General features: G+C 43.9%; 1 protein-coding gene across 1 annotated transcript; it reads left to right on the forward strand.

The window, feature by feature from the left end:
• Positions 1-3,230: 3,230 nt before the first annotated feature.
• On the forward strand, positions 3,231-16,630 carry fgf16 (fibroblast growth factor 16). Its single transcript, XM_080188275.1, has 3 exons — positions 3,231-3,595; positions 5,281-5,384; positions 15,447-16,630. Exons 1-3 carry the CDS (start codon positions 3,319-3,321, stop codon positions 15,690-15,692), a joined length of 627 nt encoding a protein of 208 aa, XP_080044401.1. The 5' UTR covers positions 3,231-3,318; the 3' UTR covers positions 15,693-16,630.
• Positions 16,631-18,555: the final 1,925 nt, after the last annotated feature.

Raw genomic sequence — 18,555 nt, forward strand, 5'->3', positions numbered from 1 at the left:
GAACCATTCCATTGAATATAAAAGTAGGGAGGTCTTGCTGCAGCTGTATAGGGCATTGGTGAGGCCGCAGCTGGAGTACTGTGTGCAGTTTTGGGCGCCGCACCTGTGCAAGGATATTTTGGCCCTGGAGGGAGTGCAGAGGAGGTTTACTAGGCTGATACCGGAGTTGAGGGGGTTGAGCTATGAGGAGAGGCTGAATAAACTAGGCTTGTACTCGCTAGAGTTTAGAAGAATGAGGGGAGATCTCATTGAGACGTATAAGATGATGAATGGGATGGATAGGATAGAGGTGGAGAGACTCTTCCCGCTCAAAAAAGACAGTAGGACTAGGGGGCACAGCCTCAAGATAAAGGGGAGGCGGTTTAGAACGGAGTTGAGGAGGAACTTCTTCACTTAAAGGGTGGTGAATCTCTGGAATTCTCTGCCCGTTGAAGTGGTGGAGGCTGCCTCGCTAAATATTTTTAAGAAGCGGGTTGATGGGTTTTTGATAAGAGAGAGGATTAAGGGTTATGGGGAGAAAGCGGGAAAGTGGAACTGAGCCACAACAGATCAGCCATGATCTTATTGAATGGCGGGGCAGGCTCGAAGGGCTAGATAGCCTACTCCTGCTCCTATTTCTTATGTTCTTATGTTCTTATTTGGAGGGCCAATTGTAGGGGAGTGCTGTTCACAAGATAGAAATGAGGGAGGCCATTTGGCACACTTTGATTCATCCATCAAAAAAAATTCTTGCATCATGTATAAGGGAAAAGGGTGGTCTATTGGTAACATCAAGGATTAGTAATCCAGAGGCCCAAACTTATCTTTTGAGGACGTGGGTTCAACTGGTGAATTCAGATCATTAATAAAATGAAGTAATGTGGAATTGAAAACTACTCTCGGTAATGGTGACTATGGAACTCTCATTGGTTGTCATAAAAACCATTTGGTTCACTAAGTTTAACTTTATTTATCACAAGTAGGCTGACATTAACACTGCAATGAAGCTATTGTGAAAATCCCCTAGTCGCCACACTCCAGCACCTGTTCGGGTACACTGAGGGAGAATTTAGTATGACCAATGTACCTAACCAGCACATCTTTCAGACAGTGGGAGGAAATCAGGGCACCCAGACGAAACCCATATAGACATGAGAAGATTGTGCAGACTCCACACAGCCAGTTACCCAAGCTGGGGTCTGAATCTGGGTCCCTGGCACTGTGAGGCAGCAGTGCTAACCACTGTGCCATCACTAATGCCCCTAAGTGAATGAAATCTGCCATCCTTACCCAATCTGGCCTACATGTGGCTCCAGACCCACAACAATATGGTTGCCTTTTAAAGAAAATAGCCAAGCAAACACTCGTTCTCAAGAGCCATTGTGGAAGGACAATAAATGCTGATCTTTCTGAAGGGTTTGTCTCTCATACCTGGGTGACCATTCGAAAAAAAGCTCATTTTTCTTTCTGACTCCAGCAAGAATCTTTTGTTCCCCCAGTTTGTTTGGTGCTTTGATCTGATGATCTAACGGGCACATTGTTCAGCTCTTTCAGGGTGAGATGTACTTGATCCTACACATTTCCCAGGCTCTGCCATAACATCAGGGTCACTGCGGGACAGGTTATTTATATTAAAAGGTGCGGCCAAACCAGGGACAATGGGGCATCTGCGATTATGTGGAGATGCCGGCGTTGGACTGGGGTAAGCACAGTAAACGCCAGTGCTCCGAAAGCTGGTGCTACCAAACCTGGTGTTGTCAGACTTTTTACTGTGCTACCAAATAAACCAGTTGGACTTTCACCTGGCGTGGTGAGACTTCTTAATCTGCAATTAGCCAGATCCCTCCATCTGTTTCCCCCCCCAAAAAAAACTCCTATATCACATATATGAATTGCTATCGAACCGAAACCATCTCGCAGCGAGGCTGCAGGGTAATTAGCCTGAAGAGGCAGCTCCACAGAGAAATTGTTTTTACTAATGAATCGCTGGTAACACCATCCCACAAGACAGCCGCAACAAAAATGATGCAGGGAGCTTTAAGTCCCTTTCCCCCCAATAAAATCATTGGCGTCATTTCATGAAGATCATTTTATTTTCCTGCAATGCCTTTCCATTTTCAAGTAGTGTCAAGTTTTTATTACGATGTTTCAACTGCGAAGAAGATATGCGTGCAGGGGAAGGGATATACATACAATATATAAATTGTTATCTTTGTAGCAACAGTATGGATTCAATGTGCAGTTTATGGCTGCTGGGAAGCAGTTGGGGATTGGGGACTGGTGGTAAGGTGGAGAGAGATCAACAGCGACTTCTACCGAGTTACTGCACCCTGGGACCCCCGGCTTCCAGTGTAATCAGGACCCACCGTGTCAGAGGAGATCTGTTGTGTTATAGCCCTGGAGGCCCAGCCCAGCCCCAGCACAGACTAGACAGCTGGTGTAAAATATGGGGATGGATGGGGGCTGGGGGATGGCAGATGATGGGGGTGGGGGTGGGGGTGGGGTGGTGGGGGGAAACAACAAACTGGCTGGGAGAAAACACCTGTTGTATCAGGTGGGAGTTGCTGCCTCCCCCCCCCCCTCCACCCCCCTCAAGTCCCCCTCTTGCTGAAACCTCCAGCCTTCTCTCTGCACTGCAGGGAATGAGAAATCTTTCCCAGTGAAATCCTTTCCAGGGAGAGAGAGAAAGAGAGAGAGAGAGAGAGAGATCCACTGCTGCTGATTACCCCACGTGGAGGCAAAATCAGATTCTTGTTTCTCCCAGTCTGGGATAAAAATGGATTTTTTTTTTAGCAGAAGTTTTTTTTTGTTACACTGAGCCACGTTGGCAGCTCCTTTTGCAATAATCTTACAAGAAACTGCAGTGTGATTTGTGTGTGTGTGTAAGTACTGTAGCAGACTGAAGTTGTATGATTTCACTAGACGTGGAGAGGAACCGGGGCTGCCAAGTGCTGGTATGCATCAGTGGATGTTCGAGCTTTCTTGTGTGTGTTTTACATAGTTAACAATGGGTTGCAGCTCTTGGAGTTCAAACCCAATGAATCTCAGAGATGATTAAGCCGTGGGGAAGCCAGGCGGGGCTTATTTAAATATCGAATATGTCAATGTGAGAGTATGTATATAAACAGCTGCTTTCATCTGATTCCCCTAGACTTCAGTTATGAAATTTAAGCGGAGATTAATGCGCCGGGATCTCTATAAACGGTGCAGTCAAAACAAAGTCGCCTCGCCTGTTATTATACACCAGGGGGCTGCATTGGGAGGCTGTGTCCCCGGCACAGGGACTGATTAATACGGAGTGATCGCGGGGGGCTCTAATTGACCGGCCCCGGGGCTCAGATGGCGGAGCTGGGCAGTTATCTGGGAGCCCTGGACTCAGACATCCACGCCGTTTCTCTTGGGAATGCGCCCGCGCTGCTCCACGCCGACTCCCCCGGCTTCCTGAGCGAGAGGCTCGGGCAGATCGAAGGCAGGCTGCAGCGGGGGACACCTACCGACTTCGCCCACCTCAAAGGCATCCTCCGGCGGAGGCAGCTCTACTGCAGGACCGGCTTCCACTTGGAAATCTTCCCCAACGGGACTGTGCACGGGACCCGGCAAGATCACAGCCGATTCGGTAAGAGAGGGAGAGAGAGAGAGAGAGGGAGGGAGGGAGGGAGGGAGGCTTGTGTTCCTGGGAGCAACTGGTGTTTATCAACATTTTAACACAAATGTTGTGTCTGGAGGGAGGGTTAATGTGGGCAGATTTGGTGCTCTTACTGTGTACAATGCAACCCAGAATGATCCCAGTCTGTGTACCTGCTTTTCTAGTTTATAGATAAGGAAAATCAAATCTTTATCCAACTCTGGCGCTGGGAAACAAGTGCAACTTTCATCCCCTTTTTTCAAACAGCTGGACAGGGCTCCGACTTTCTCCCCCCACACACTTGCCTTTTCTTTTCCTTGCAGGATTAGGTGGAAAGGTTTAAAACCTTCCACGCACCATGTCTGGCACGGTTTAGGGTTTTAACACTGGAATTGGAGTGTGTGTGTGTGTGAGAGAGAGAGAGAGATGGTGCCACTGGGCGGTTGCGAGATGTTACTGTATTTACAGTCAAACCCCAGAACCGTCTGTGTGTGTGTGTGGGGGGGGGAACTCAGATATCCTCCTTCAAAGCGATTCTCTTAAGAGTTAAGAGAGGAGACACAGAGAAACATACACCTATATATTTATAAAGCCCAGCCCAGGGGGAGTGTGGAAGTGTTAGTGAGAGAGAGAGAGAGACTGAACAGGGAACCTCACAAAGCCAGAGGCTCTCTCTCTTCTCTCTCTCTCTCTCACACACACACACATTAGGAGACACAGGCTGAGGGAGACAGTTTAGACAGAGATTAGGACACGAACGGTGTACGACACAAGCAATGCTTTCCACTGTATACCAATACATGTGGTAATAAATCAAACCAAATTAAAAACACACAGAGGCAGCTTCAACTAGAGGGGGGGGGGGGGGGGGTAAAGTGGAGGTGAGGGGGTCTGGCGAGTGAAGGACACAGGACAGGAGAGTATGATTTCCCAACCCCCCCCACCCCTTCTTAAATCGCAGTAGCTTCCACCCCTGCGCCTTTCTCTCCGGCTGGGACAGGTGTCTTTCATCCACTTGGGAAGCTGCAGCGATTCTTTTCATTTCTAGAGCTTGGTTCAATCTGTTCTTACCTAATCCCCGAACCTGGCTCATAAATCACAGCACAGCTCCTATCAAACGCAAGGGAGATCATCTTTAAAAAAAAACATGTTTTCTCCAAAGTTTCCACCGCGTCTGACTCTGAACCGATCCCGCCTTTCTGAGCAGACATTACACGGGCTATTTGAAGGTCAGTCAAATACAAGGAATTAAAACTGAAAGGATGGAGGAATATATAATTAGAACCAGACCCTGTGACCTGACACCATATATACCACAGCCAGTTTTAAACATGTTCTTTTTAATATAATCACTGATACTTTTTTAACTATTTGGTGACCACAGTATAATTTCTGTAACTTTTTTTAAAAAATGTTATTTTCTGATGCAGTGAATTAAAGAAGATTTATTTTTGGGGTGATTTCAGTTCTGTTTACTGTGTTGACATGAGCTGGCTGTGTGACCATTTCTGGGCATTTAGAGAGTTGCCCCAGACTCAGGAACGTCTAATAAAAAGTGCATCTGAATCCTCTTGTTGCTTTTCACTGTCCCTTCGCGCTCGCTTGCGCTACTCTAACTCTTAACCCTCGCTGCTCCGGAGGCTGTGACCATTGACTATTGCCCCTGTGTTGTGCAGGAATCCTGGAGTTCATCAGCCTGGCGGTGGGACTGGTCAGCATCCGGGGGGTGGACTCGGGACTTTACCTGGGGATGAACGAGCGAGGCGAACTCTACGGGTCGGTAAGTTCAAACCTGCTTCCCCGCGATTTGGTGTGCCAGGCAAATCTCTCAGGCAACTGGGCCGAAGTTTGTCTGCCGGAATCTCATCTCGGGGGGCGAAAAAAAACAGACTGATTATTTCCACCTACAATGTGTGTGTGTGTGTGTGTGTGTTGGGGGGGGGGGGGGCGGGGGGTTGGGGTCAGACTGAAGTGTTGTTGCAGGAAATTTCACTTTGTGGAGTGTACTAGGTAGGGGAAGAGTAGGGTCTTGCCCGTGTTGACACCATACCGTAGAAACACACAAGATCAAGACATACTTTACCCCATTCATTCAGGACAAACCTGTCTCCCCCCCCCCACCACCACAAAAAAATCATAGAATCTCAGCTGTTTTTGAAATGAATCTAAGGTGTTTATGTTTATCCAGAAGATCTCTTACTTCTCATCAGCACTTACTGATATCCCTCTTAAAACTGCCCCTTTTTGCTGGTTAGAATCACCATTTAGAATCGTAGAACTCCTACAGTGCTGAAGGCCATTTGGCCCATTGAGTCTGTACTGACCACAACCCGACCCCATTCCCAGAGCCCCTCACATTTACCCTGCTAATGCCCCTGACAATAGAGTCAATTTAGCATGGTCGACCAACCTAACCCACACATCTTTGGATTTGTCTCATTTTGAGTTGGTGTTCTGGATTTTTATTTCCCGATCATTCCCATTTATCTGCCGCTCCCTTTCAGTCACCAGCCAGTTTCTATTCCCATCTTCAGAGCTGCAATCAAAGGTAACACTGGTTTTAAAGTGACTGGGAGTTGGTTGGAGGGGCAGTGGCTAACTTTCAGAAGGTAACGCTCAACTAATATAGTGAAGGGCATAGTAACCCCAGGAGGCAGATGTTTACAGTAGTGTGGTCTATCTGCACAGGGCGCCACCCCCTTCCCCTGTATCCCTGGTTACTTTCGTTCTTCCCAAGGCAGCGGTCAAGACCCAGAAATTAAAGTTAAGTTTATGACTTTCAAAGTCTACCCTCAGAAATATGCAAGTGTGCAGTTGTTGTGTGTGACTTGGTGCTGTTTCTGTGGAATCCATGCTGCCATTTACTGAGGTTGCAGTTGCTACCCCAGAATATCATCTGCCCAATTTTGACTTGAGGCAATTCCCCAACATAAGGAGATGGGTTTGCTTAAGTTAATCTCCCCTTTAAAATATACCATCTGTTGCAATGTGATCTCACTGCCATTCCTGATAGTGTGGTACAAGAGCAGAATTCTGAAGCCTGTTGTTCCTGGCTGGTCCAGACCTGTGCCTAATAGTAAACCGACTATTAAAAACAATAACGCCCTTTAACTCAACACATCAATCAGAACCAGCAGTGTAGACTTGTTCCTTTCCTTAGAAGTTGCTCATTGTTATCAAACAACGACTGTAGTGGTATTGCGAGAGAACTACACCACATACTGTATTTTTTTTCAGTGTCACACAGTGCTCAATGTTTCTGTATCACGTGATGACAAGGTGTTTATTGCTCAAGGTTTTCCTTTAGACATTTCTTTCTGCCGGGTGACATGGAAATGACTGCAGTCTTGAGGTGGCTGATGTGTAGGCAGCTTTACAGCAACGGGAGCTACACCCCAATTCTCCATTAGTACGAGACAGTGTAATTTCTGTATATTTTATAAATTAAGAACTGTGTTTAAACCCCAGCCCAGGAAATCCTTCGCCTTGCAGCCCACATGAATCTATAAGATGATAAATAACTTGATTTATAATGACTTACATAACTTAGAGCATCTACAGTCTATGGAAATACTCTTGGAGTCATTTTTTTTAAACCAGTTTTAATGGGATGTGGGCATTGTTGGCTGGGCCAGCATTTATTGCCCATCCTTAATTACCCCTGAGAAAGTGGCGTTGATCTGTTTTCTTGAACCGCTACAGTCCCTGAAGTGTAGGTGCACACAGTAAGAAGTCTGACAACAGCAGGTGTAAGTCCAAACGATTTATTTGGGAGTTTACTCTCAAATAAATCAGTTGGACTTAAACTTGGTGTTGTCAGACTTCTTACTGTGTTTACCCCAGCATCTCCACATCGTGTAGGTACACCCACAGTGCTGTTAGGGAGGGAATTCCAGGATTTGGACCTCGTGACAGTGAAGGAATGGCAATATTTCCAAGTCAGAATGGTGAGAGACTTGAAGGGGAGCCTTCAGGTGGTGGAGATTTTTCAGCTATCTGCTGACCTTGTCCTTCTACATGGTAGCAGTCATAGGTTTGGAAGATGTTGCCTAAGGAGCCTTGGTGAGTTCTTACAGCACATAATGTAGATGGTACACACTGCTGCTGTAATGATGTAAAGAAGGGAAGGGAAACACAGCAGCCACCTTGCTGATGACAAGTTTCCACAAACAGCAATGATCGCTCTCAGTGATAGTGCCCAGGACACAAGGAGACTTCTTCAGTCAGCATCATGGACTCTTTTATGCCCAGAGGGCAATTAAGGTCTTCATTTACAATGCCATTCAAAACAGAGCCCTAAGCTGGATGCAGCACTGCTCCAGTACTGTTCTGAAGTGTCAGCCTAGATTATGATTCAAATCTCTGCAGCAGGATTTGAATCCACAGCTTCTGACCCAGAGTTTCTACCATTGAGCCAGGGGAAGTACAGTTTAGTTCTACCCTGCAACACCAGTAGGGCAACCTGATTGTTGCACCATTCTGGGGTACCAACCTTTGGCTCTAGTGGGTGAAGGATGGGATCATGGCTGCGATTCTCTGCAGAGTTAAGCTGAGAATATTTGTCAGAATATTCAGAGTGGATACTTCACAATGAAGGACATCCTTGTGCCTTCTGCCAATGACCAATTTCCCACAAATGGTGGGTTTCATTGTAGCATAACTAGGGAAAAGAGACAATAAAGTAGGAATGGTTCCGTTTTGTGAAGGAATAAATGAATTCCCCATCCACACCTTGCTGTCGACTAAGTGACTTTCATCTTAACATGAAAGATATTTTAGGATTGTGTAGCTTTAAGGGTTAAGAATGTCTGAGCTGACATTAAGTATCAGGGAACAGGAGGTGACTCAATATGTATGCTTGCTTTCAATAATCGGAGCGGCACGGTGCATAGTGGTTAGTGCTGCTGCCTCAGTGCCAGAGACTCGGGTTCAATTCCCGGCTGGGGTCACTGTCTGAGGAATCTGCACGTTCTCCCCATGTCTACATGGGTTTCCTCCAGGTGCTCTGCTTTCCTCCCACAGTCTGGTTAGGGTGCATTCAGAGAATTTAGCATGGCCAATGTACCCGAACAGGTGCCGGAGTGTGGTGACTAGGGGATTCTCACAGTAACTTCACTGCAGTGTTAATGTCAGCCTACTTGTGACAAATAAATAATTGTTGCTGACAAACCAATATGATGGGACAAATTCTGTTTATAGCTTTGATCAAAATTTTCTAATGCAGCAAGGTGCCAGAACAGGAGATACGGAAACAGGGATTAAAATGAGCAGAGTAAATGAAGAAGTGAGATTAGGGAAAGGAAATAATATAAACTAGAAGGTTAGTGATGGGGAGGAATAAAGATGCTAGTGTTTACCTGCTCCTTACAACATAATTAGAATCATAGAATCCCTACAGTGCAGAAGGAGGCCATTTGGCCCACTAAGTCTGCACAGACCATCTTACCAGACTCACCCCCTGTCCCATCTCCTTAACCCCACACAATTACCCCACTAATCCTCCTAACCTACACATCTTGGGACACTAAGGGGCAATTTAGCACAGCCAATGCATCTGACCTGCACATCATTGGACTGAGGGAAGAAACCAGATGAAAGCCACACAGACATGGGGAGAATGTGCAAACTCCACACAAAGTCACCCAAAGCTGAAATTGAACCTGGCACTGAGGCAGCCATGCTAACCACTGTGTTACCGTGCTGCCCTTCATAATACTTGCAATCATTCGGTTATTTAGAACATGTTTTACAGCTTGAAAGCTGAAGAAATGATTCAGAAATAAAAGGCTATAGAAATTAGCATTTGGTCATTTTATTTTTCATTGAAGTAAGTAGCCTTGATTTCAGGAATCCACTTGTAAAAGGTCTCATTCCTTTTCAAAATACAAGTGGACATTAAAGGGAAAGGGGAAACTACAAATCAATAAGATGTAATAGTTGCCTCTATAATACAAAAACAGTTTGTACAGTGAGTGCACTGTTTTTCACTCCTGAACAGAAGTGAAACCTTGAGAGAATGAAGAACCAACAGAATATGCAAGGTCCATCAGTCACCTGCCTTTTCAAATATAACTCTTGGATCTCAAGCTGGGGTCAGCTGTGGGGCACAATTGAAGGTTAATTTATGATGTTGGTGACAACCTGCAAATTGGATAACTCCTTTACCTCCTCTCCACGTGATGCTAGGATTGAGGATCAGGCATCAGCTTCTAACCTTCCCACCTATGATGTCAATGATCTTACAGCTGTTTGCAACATCTGATATGGAGGTGTCGAGCGTATGGCTGATGCTGTTGTTGGTAACTTTCCAGTTTAAGGACCCTCAAATACACATTATCATTGTAAAATTCAGTGGGACCAGCACAGGTTTACTTTAATCGATGTGTGAACTTTGGAGTTTACACATGCGGTTTTATGTCAGGACAAGTGCTTCTGTAAAGCTAGGTTTGTAACAACAGCATTTTAATAATTGCATTCCTGTATAATTATAAATGATATGCAGAAGTATGAATTTACTTGTTTGCAATATTTCCTTTAATTACGGTCTATCATTCTGAAAATATAGATTACATATCACACAATCCATTGAAAAGAAATTTAACTTTGTCTCAACAATACTTTCCACTGCATCCCAGCATGTGACAATAAATCGAAATCAATCAATCCTATTCACTGCTTTAGTTTGGTCCACCACACAGAATACACTATGGATAGCATGGTAGCACAGTAGCTAGCACTCCAGGGACTCCGGTTCAATTCCGGCTTCGGGTGACTGACTGTGTAGAGTTGTACATTCCTCCCGTGTCTGTGTGGGTTTCATAAGAACATAAGAACATAAGAAATAGGAGCAGGAGTAGGCCATCTAGCCCTTCGAGCCTGCCCCGCCATTCAATAAGATCATGGCTGATCTGTTGTGGCTCAGTTCCACTTTCCCGCCCTCTCCCCATAACCCTTAATCCCCTCTCTTATCAAGAACCCATCAACCCGCTTCTTAAAAATATTTAGCGAGGCAGCCTCCACCACTTCAACGGGCAGAGAATTCCAGAGATTCACCACCCTTTGAGTGAAGAAGTTCCTCCTCAACTCCGTTCTAAACCGCCTCCCCTTTATCTTGAGGCTGTGCCCCCTAGTCCTACTGTCTTTTTTGAGCGGGAAGAGTCTCTCCACCTCTATCCTATCCATCCCATTCATCATCAGTTGCCTCCCACATTCCAAAGATGTGAAAGTTAGGTGGACCGGCCGTGCTAAATTGCCCCTTAGAGTCAGGGGTATTAGCAGGGTAAATGTGGGGATCGGGCCTGGGTGGGATTGTTATCAGTGCAGGCTCGATGGGTTGAATGGCCTCTTCCTGCACTGTGGGGATTCTATGATTCTAAAATAGGCTGAGCATGTTTACCTAATCCTGTAGCATTTCACTGAGTGAAGAGGGTACTGCTCAGGTACCCACTCCCTAACAAAGTATCTGTCATCCAATTAATGTACTTCATATAAAAACAGGGGATAACCATTTAAAATGGATACACATTTAGGCTTACTTCAGGGACATTAAAAGAAAAACTTTCTGGCTGTAACAAATAATTCAAAGCTTTGTCAGTCTGAGACTTGCAAGTGTGCTACCTCTAATTCCCCTCCCCCACTGAGCATGGTTTTCCACCCGAGGGCCTACACTGCTGCTTCCTGTCACCATCAGAACAAGATGGGTCTCCCGTTAATACAAGGCTGATTGTTCAAAAGGTGACATGTTTGCATGAGGTAGGACTGGTCCTACCAGTTCTCATGTTGCTGTGCACTTCACTCCCCACCTCCCTGCCCAAAAAACGGTGCATATGCCTGTTCCACACGGCTCCCTCTGGCGAGCTGTTTGAGAACTGCCTAAACTCACCCAAACTAAAGCAGCCAAGTTCAAATGTCAGTTCTCAATGGAAAATGCTGGAAAATCTCAGCAGGTCTGACAGCAGCTGTGGAGGGAGAATATTAAGAAGCCTCGCAACACCAGGTTAAAGTCCAACAGATTTATTTGGTAGCACAAGCCACCATAAATAAACCTGTTGGACTTTAACCTGGTGTTGTGAGTCTTCTTACTGTGCCCATCCCAGTCCAACGCCATCATGAGAGAATAGAGTCAACATTCGGAGTCTGGATGACCCTTCATCAGAACCCTCGCTCTTTGTTTCAGATTCCAGCATTCACAGTATTGAGATTTTATCTAAAATGTTAACACTGTTTGACTCTGTTGCCATAACCTGCTGAATATTTCCAGCACTCACTGTACTTCACTTTTCATCATAAAGTCAGGAGGCCATTCGGCCCATCAAGTCTGCACCAACAACAATCTCACCCAGGCCCTGTCCCCATAACCTCATGTATTTACACTATTCGTCCCCCTGACACTAAGGGGCAATTTAGCATGACGAATCAACCTAACCCAGTGTGGGAGGGAACTGGAACAAACACATGCAGACAGAGGGAGAAGTCCTCAGTCACTCGAGGCAGCAGTGCTATCCATTATTTGCATTTAAATGCAAACAGCAGACAGCATTAGTAAGGACATAAGAACATAAGAAATAGGAGCAGGAGTAGGCCAACTAGCCCTTCGAGCCTGCCCCGCCATTCAATAAGATCATGGCTGATCTGTCATGGCTCAGTTCCACATTCCCGCCCTCTCCCCATAACCCTTAATCCCCTCTCTTATCAAAAACCCATCAACCCGTGTCTTAAAAATATTTAGCGAGGCAGCCTCCACCACTTCAACGGGCAGAGAATTCCAGAGATTCACCACCCTTTGAGAGAAGAAGTTCCTCCTCAACTCCGTTCTAAACCCTTTATCTTGAGGCTGTGCCCCCTAGTCCTATTATCCTTTCTGAGTGGGAAGAGCAGGAAGGACCCCCCCGCACGCCAGACATTCTCTCTTCCACCTTCTTCCGTTGGGAAAAAGATACAAAAGTCTGAAGTCACGTACCAGCTGACTTCCTGCTGTCAGACTTTTGAATGGATTTACCTTTCATTAAGTTGATCTTTCTCCTCACCTTAGTTACGACTGTAACACTACATTCTGCATTATCCTTTCCTTCTCTATCAACAGTATGTTTGTGTGCAAGAAACAATACTTTTCACTTTGACCCAATATATGTGACAATAAATCAAAATCAAAAAATAAATATTGATCTATTTTGGAAGTAAAAAGCAAAACACTCTGGTTGAAAATGTATTGCCGTATTTCTGTAGGGGCTGAGGTAGCCATGATCACCCAGAGAAGGAAGATATCAGTTGCATTGTTGGGTACTCATTTACACTTCACACAAAGTCCAAACATGACCATTTTTGCAGATGTAGTTACCCAGAAGATTTAATTTTGTGCCCTCTTTCATCAAAAATGTAGGCAATGGCAATTAAAGCAGCTTGCATTTGTTTTAAACTTCCCCAATTAATCCTCTCCTCTACAATTTCTCCACTCTTTCTCAATTAAGATGCTGAGTAATGTTAGTGACACTCTGTTACCATGTTAAAATGGTCCTTCCCAGTACATGAACCTTGCCAGTAATCTTTGTATTCAGGAAGCATCACAAATGTACTTGATCCGAATGTCGCCTGCCCTCCACGGGTGCACTTTCCATCAGGAATAACTGGATTATGCTGCTGACTTTTCCTCCTTCACCAGCCCAGGCTTCTGAGGTCAACTGTACTGTCCCCTGTCACCGTCCAAACTGAGACTGCGTCATGCAAAACATGTACGGAATTGAATCTGTGTCTCTCAGCTTTCCATTTATCAATTGAGCATTGGGCACTATGTAATCTGCCCCTTCACTGCTGTTCTCCAGCAAAGAGTGAATGGGTGAAGCAGAAAGTGCTGGCAGGAATGGCCAAAAGCTTCCACCTTCCCTCTAACCCTGGGGAAAGCTGCCTGGGCTCCAGACAGCACTTCATCTCAATCAGTTGTTTCATATCGCAAAGATGTGGAGAGATTCCAATTCATTATTCCATCAAACAAATAGAGTGATAATTTAACAGAGTTGGGAGAATATTTGTTGGGTGCCTTCAGTAAACCCCAGAAAAATCTCTCATTTGCTACAGCTCCTTTAATGACCTTCAGTCAGGCTAAAGCACGTTACAGCCAGTGAAGTAATTCTGAAAATGGGGTCATTGATGTAATGCAGGAAATGCAGTATGGACTTTCTGCCAAGCGAATTCCACAAACAACATTAATATTAATGACAAAGTCTCTGTTTTTAGCTGTTGGTTGCAGAGTAAATATTGGCCAGGACACCAGGGAAATCTCCCTCTGCTCTTCTTCAAATATTGATGTGGGATCTTTTACTTCCACCTGAGAGGGCACATCTCATCTGAAAGGTGGGTCCACTGACAGTGCTGCACTCCCTCAGCACTGCATTGGGGGACCAGTCTAAATGATACATTCAGCACCATGGAATAGGACTCTGACTCAGAGGCAAGCGTGTTGCCACGGAACCAGGTTGCCAGTGAGTTGAGTGTTGCCTTCCTGTAGAGACCTTGGTCAAATCCTACCCTTGACAAAGAAATAAGTCTCTTTACAATTCAAGATTATTGCAGATGATAAATATGATGATTCTGGCAAAATTAAGTTCCCTTAGACATAAGACCACGAGAGAGGAGCAGAATTAGGCCATTTGGCCCATCAAGTCTACACTGCCATTCAATCATGGCTGATAGATTTCTCAACCATATTCTCCCACTTCTCCCCTTACCAATCAAGAATCTTAAATACACTCAATGACCTGGCCTCCAGAACCTTCCATGGCAAAGAATTCTGTAGATTCACCATCCCCTGGCTGAAGAAATTTCTCTGCAGCTCGGTTCTAAAGGGTCACCCCTTTACTCTGAGGCTGTGCCCTCTGATCCTACTAATGGAAACATCTTCCCTGCATCCACTCTATCAGGCCTTTCAGTATTCTGTAGGTTTCAATGAGATCCCTGCCTCATCCTGGGTACATACCCAGAGTCCTCAAACGCTCCTCATACATGAAACGGTATCACCACAACAGAACTTAGTTCAGTCCCCTGACTGGGAGAGTGAGGGAGAGACAGAGAGAGCATTCATACCTTGGAGAAATAAAAATGACTTCTGTTTTAATGAAAATTTCAATTTTGCTGCTAGGTTTTATACTTTAACCGGAAAAGATCAATCTTGTTTGGAATGTGTGAAGCAGTTTGGAGTTGAACAGTTCTGCTGGTCATTTTAAATTCTGTTGCTAGATTGCCCTCTATTAAAGAACTCTAGTTGCTTTGCTTCTCACTGCAAGATGGTAATTATTTTACACTATTCGATTTAATAAAAACAACAGGCACCTTGGATTTTCATCACTAAGTCACTCTTTTGCAACTGTTGGTAATTAGCTCCTGGTATGAGAAAACATTTTGCTCAATTTTAACCTCTGTGCAAGTGGCTGGGTTTTGAGGGAATTAAAATCTCACCTGCTGTTCTCAGTGTTATTACAACATTGTCTAACAGGTTTATTTGGTATCACGAGCTTTCAGAGTGCTGCTCCTTCACCAGGTGAGTCTGAGCACTCCGAAAGGGCTAGATGGCCTACTCCTGCTCCTATTTCTTATGTTCTTTTGAAAGCTTATGATACCAAATAAATCTGTTGAACTTTAACCTGGTGTTGAGAGACATCTTATTGTGCCCGCCTCAGTCCAACGCCAGTGTCTCCACCTCATTGTTATCAGATAAGAAGGGAAAAGTTGTTGTACAATTTTATCCTCAACTTATTAAGAGTAATATAATGTAGGAAATAAATAGCATTGAAATTGAAAATATATCTATAGTGTACCTTCTAATCAATATCTTTTTTCCCCTTTCTTACAGAAAAAATTAACATCCGAGTGTGTTTTCCGGGAGCAATTTGAAGAGAACTGGTACAATACCTATGCATCAACTTTATATAAACACTTAGATACTGGGAGACATTACTATGTGGCTTTGAATAAAGATGGTTCCCCACGGGAAGGATACAGGACTAAGCGGCACCAAAAATTTACTCACTTTTTACCTAGGCCTGTGGATCCTGAAAAAGTACCGACATTATACAGAGACCTCTTTAACTATAGTTGATAAACTCCGCTGCCTTGCAAGTGTTGTACATACGTGGAAGCTTTAGCTATTCTGGGGAGCAGTGCCAACAAGACACTTTGTGGCCATTTCTGCGATGACCATTTTGGTTGAATTCATTAACCACTATTAACACTATCAAGCCTTCGCAAAGTGCACAGTCCCAGGATTTTTTTTATACTCACACATCTATATTCTCCACTGAATCTTGCTTGTCGGTGAGGTGGCGAGGAACACAGCCTCGCAGTCAATGAACGCTTATATTGCTGGAACGAAATGGAAGGCCACTAAGTGGCGATAAACGCTGCTGCAAATAAAGAAGCTTTGAGCTAAAAGTTATATATTTATCAAAAGTCGATATATTTCATATCTGTGGATGACACGCTGCTGAAAGCGGATATTTACTATGCTACACAGAAGAGTCGAGCCAAGATAGAAGATTCCCAGTCTTTGGAATGGGCTAAAATTATGACCATGGACACTGTACAAACGGACAAAAACTATTTATAGAAATGTCAATATTATATTTATTTTATATATTTATTTATTACATAGACTATATTTTTAATGACAATGTATAGACCAGATTGCTGTCTGGAGGGATTAGATCCTACTGAAATGTAAATGACCACTTTTAAGTTATGAAGATCTATGAATGTTGAGTTTAAAAAAAGGTTATGGACAATAAAAAAAAACACTTTGTTTAAAGCAAAAAAGTATATTGTACAATTACCATGTTGCTTGTTCACTCTTAATAAAAAGAATCATTATGACTGAAATTTAACGTTACGAATATTCCAAAATATCTCTTATCCATTACATAGAAAAACCTTTTGTTCACCAACTTGCCTAGCAAGTGTGATGTTAATAATTGCTTTCAAAGAAATCCTCATTTTCAGCTCTCCATTTGAAAGACGTGCAGGTTAGGTTCATTGGCTATGCTAAATTCTCCCTCAGTGTACCCAAACAAGCGCTGGAGTGTGGCAACTAGGGGATTTTCACAGTAACTTTATTGCAGTGTTAATGTAAGCCTACTTGTGACACTAATAAATAAAGTTATACTAGTATTTGGCATATTTGACCATTTTTCTTTAGCTATTGCTTATTTCCTTTCTCTTGAGGTCAGTTCCATACAGGAACTTTATTCTGATGTATTAGAGCTCAGGTAAAAAGTTGCTCAGTAGAATATTCACTTAACTTTTTTTCATTTCAAATGGTGATGGACTTGCTTATTTAAATTTCCAGTAATTTCTATTATTTAATGTTTTGTTATACTACTGGGTATAATACTGTAATTATTTTCCAAGATTCAACTGAGGAGAAGCGATGACCTAGGGGTATTATCACAAGATAATTAATCCAGAAACTCAGCTAATGTTTGGGGAACATTCAGGTTCGAATCCCAACACAGCAGTTGGTGGAATTTGAATTCAATGTTAATTCCAGATACTTCTGATCTAATGATGACCATGAAACCATTGTCAATTGTTAGAAAAACCCATCTGGTTCACTAATGTCCTATAGGGAAGGAAATCTGCCATCCTTACCTGGTGAAAAAGACAATGTTGTCAAGGAGAATACTGAGATACAGGCTATTAGACTAAACGGGCTTGAGGCTCATAGGGAGGAGGTATTAGCAATTCTGGAATGTGTGAAAATAGATAAGTCCCCTGGGCCAGATGGGATTTATCCTAGGATTCTCTGGGAAGCTAGGGAGGAGATTGCAAAGCCTTTGGCTTTGATCTTTTGTGTTGTCATTGTCTACAGGAATAGTCATGATGTGGAAATGCCAATGTTGGACTGGGGTAAACACAGTAAAAAGTCTCACAACACCAGGTTAAATTCCAACCAGTTTATTTTATAGTAAACCCAAACTTTTGGAAACACTGTTCCTTTGTCAGGTGTGCGGAAGGTTCAGCTGAGGGGGCAACCTGATAAAGTCTATAAAATTATAGACAATGTGGATAGTCAAAGGCTTTTTCACAGCATAGAAGGGTCAACTACAAGACAGCACAATTTTAAGGTAAGGTGAGAGGTGGTAAGTTTAGATGTGGAGACGCTGGCATTGGACTGAAGTAGGCACAGTAATAGTCTCACAACACCAGGTTAAAGTCCAACAGGTTTATGTGGTGGCACGAGCTTTCGAAGAGTTACTCCTTCATCAAATCCTGCACTTACCCGATGAAGGAGCAGTGCTCTGAAAGCTCATGCCACTAAGTAAATCTGTCGGACTTTAACCTGGTGTTGTGAGACTACCTACTCACTGTCGTAAGTTTAGGGGAGATGTGCGGGAAAAGTTTTTTTTCCCCAGAGTGGCGGGTGCCTGGAACACACTGCCAGTGGAGGTGGTGGAAGCAACATTCAAGGTGCATCTTGACTGACAAATGGACCGGGGGGGGTGGGGAGGTCTTTTTTTTAAAGGACAAATGGACAGGAGGCAGAGAGGTCGAAACCACAGACTTGGTGGGCTAAAGGCCTGCATTGTTTTGTTCTTAGCTCTTTATTCTAACTCAACCCAGGAAATATTCTGCCTTCAACACTCAAATGCATTCAGTTCTCAAGCCCTTGTATCTTTTCCCTCTCCTTAACTGACAAAGGAACGATTTTGGTGTAATTATTTGTTTTTGAAGGCTTTTTCCTCCAAGGTCTCTTAAAGTGGACGGATATTTGGAAATAGTCTGGGTCATCTTTTGCTAATTTTCTATGTTGGCATGTTGCAATTGGAATCCATTTGATGTGGTTACACAATAGCTGAAACAGCTGAGGATGCTTACAATAAGCAGCTCCAACCTTCTGCCGCAGATTCCTGGGCATGCTACTTATTAACAATCCCAGCAAGATTTACTTTCATATAAAGGAATTTAGC

This window comes from Carcharhinus amblyrhynchos, chromosome 4 (assembly GCF_965287045.1).
Source record: "Carcharhinus amblyrhynchos chromosome 4, sCarAmb.v2.hapA, whole genome shotgun sequence".
Taxonomy (NCBI): domain Eukaryota; kingdom Metazoa; phylum Chordata; class Chondrichthyes; order Carcharhiniformes; family Carcharhinidae; genus Carcharhinus; species Carcharhinus amblyrhynchos.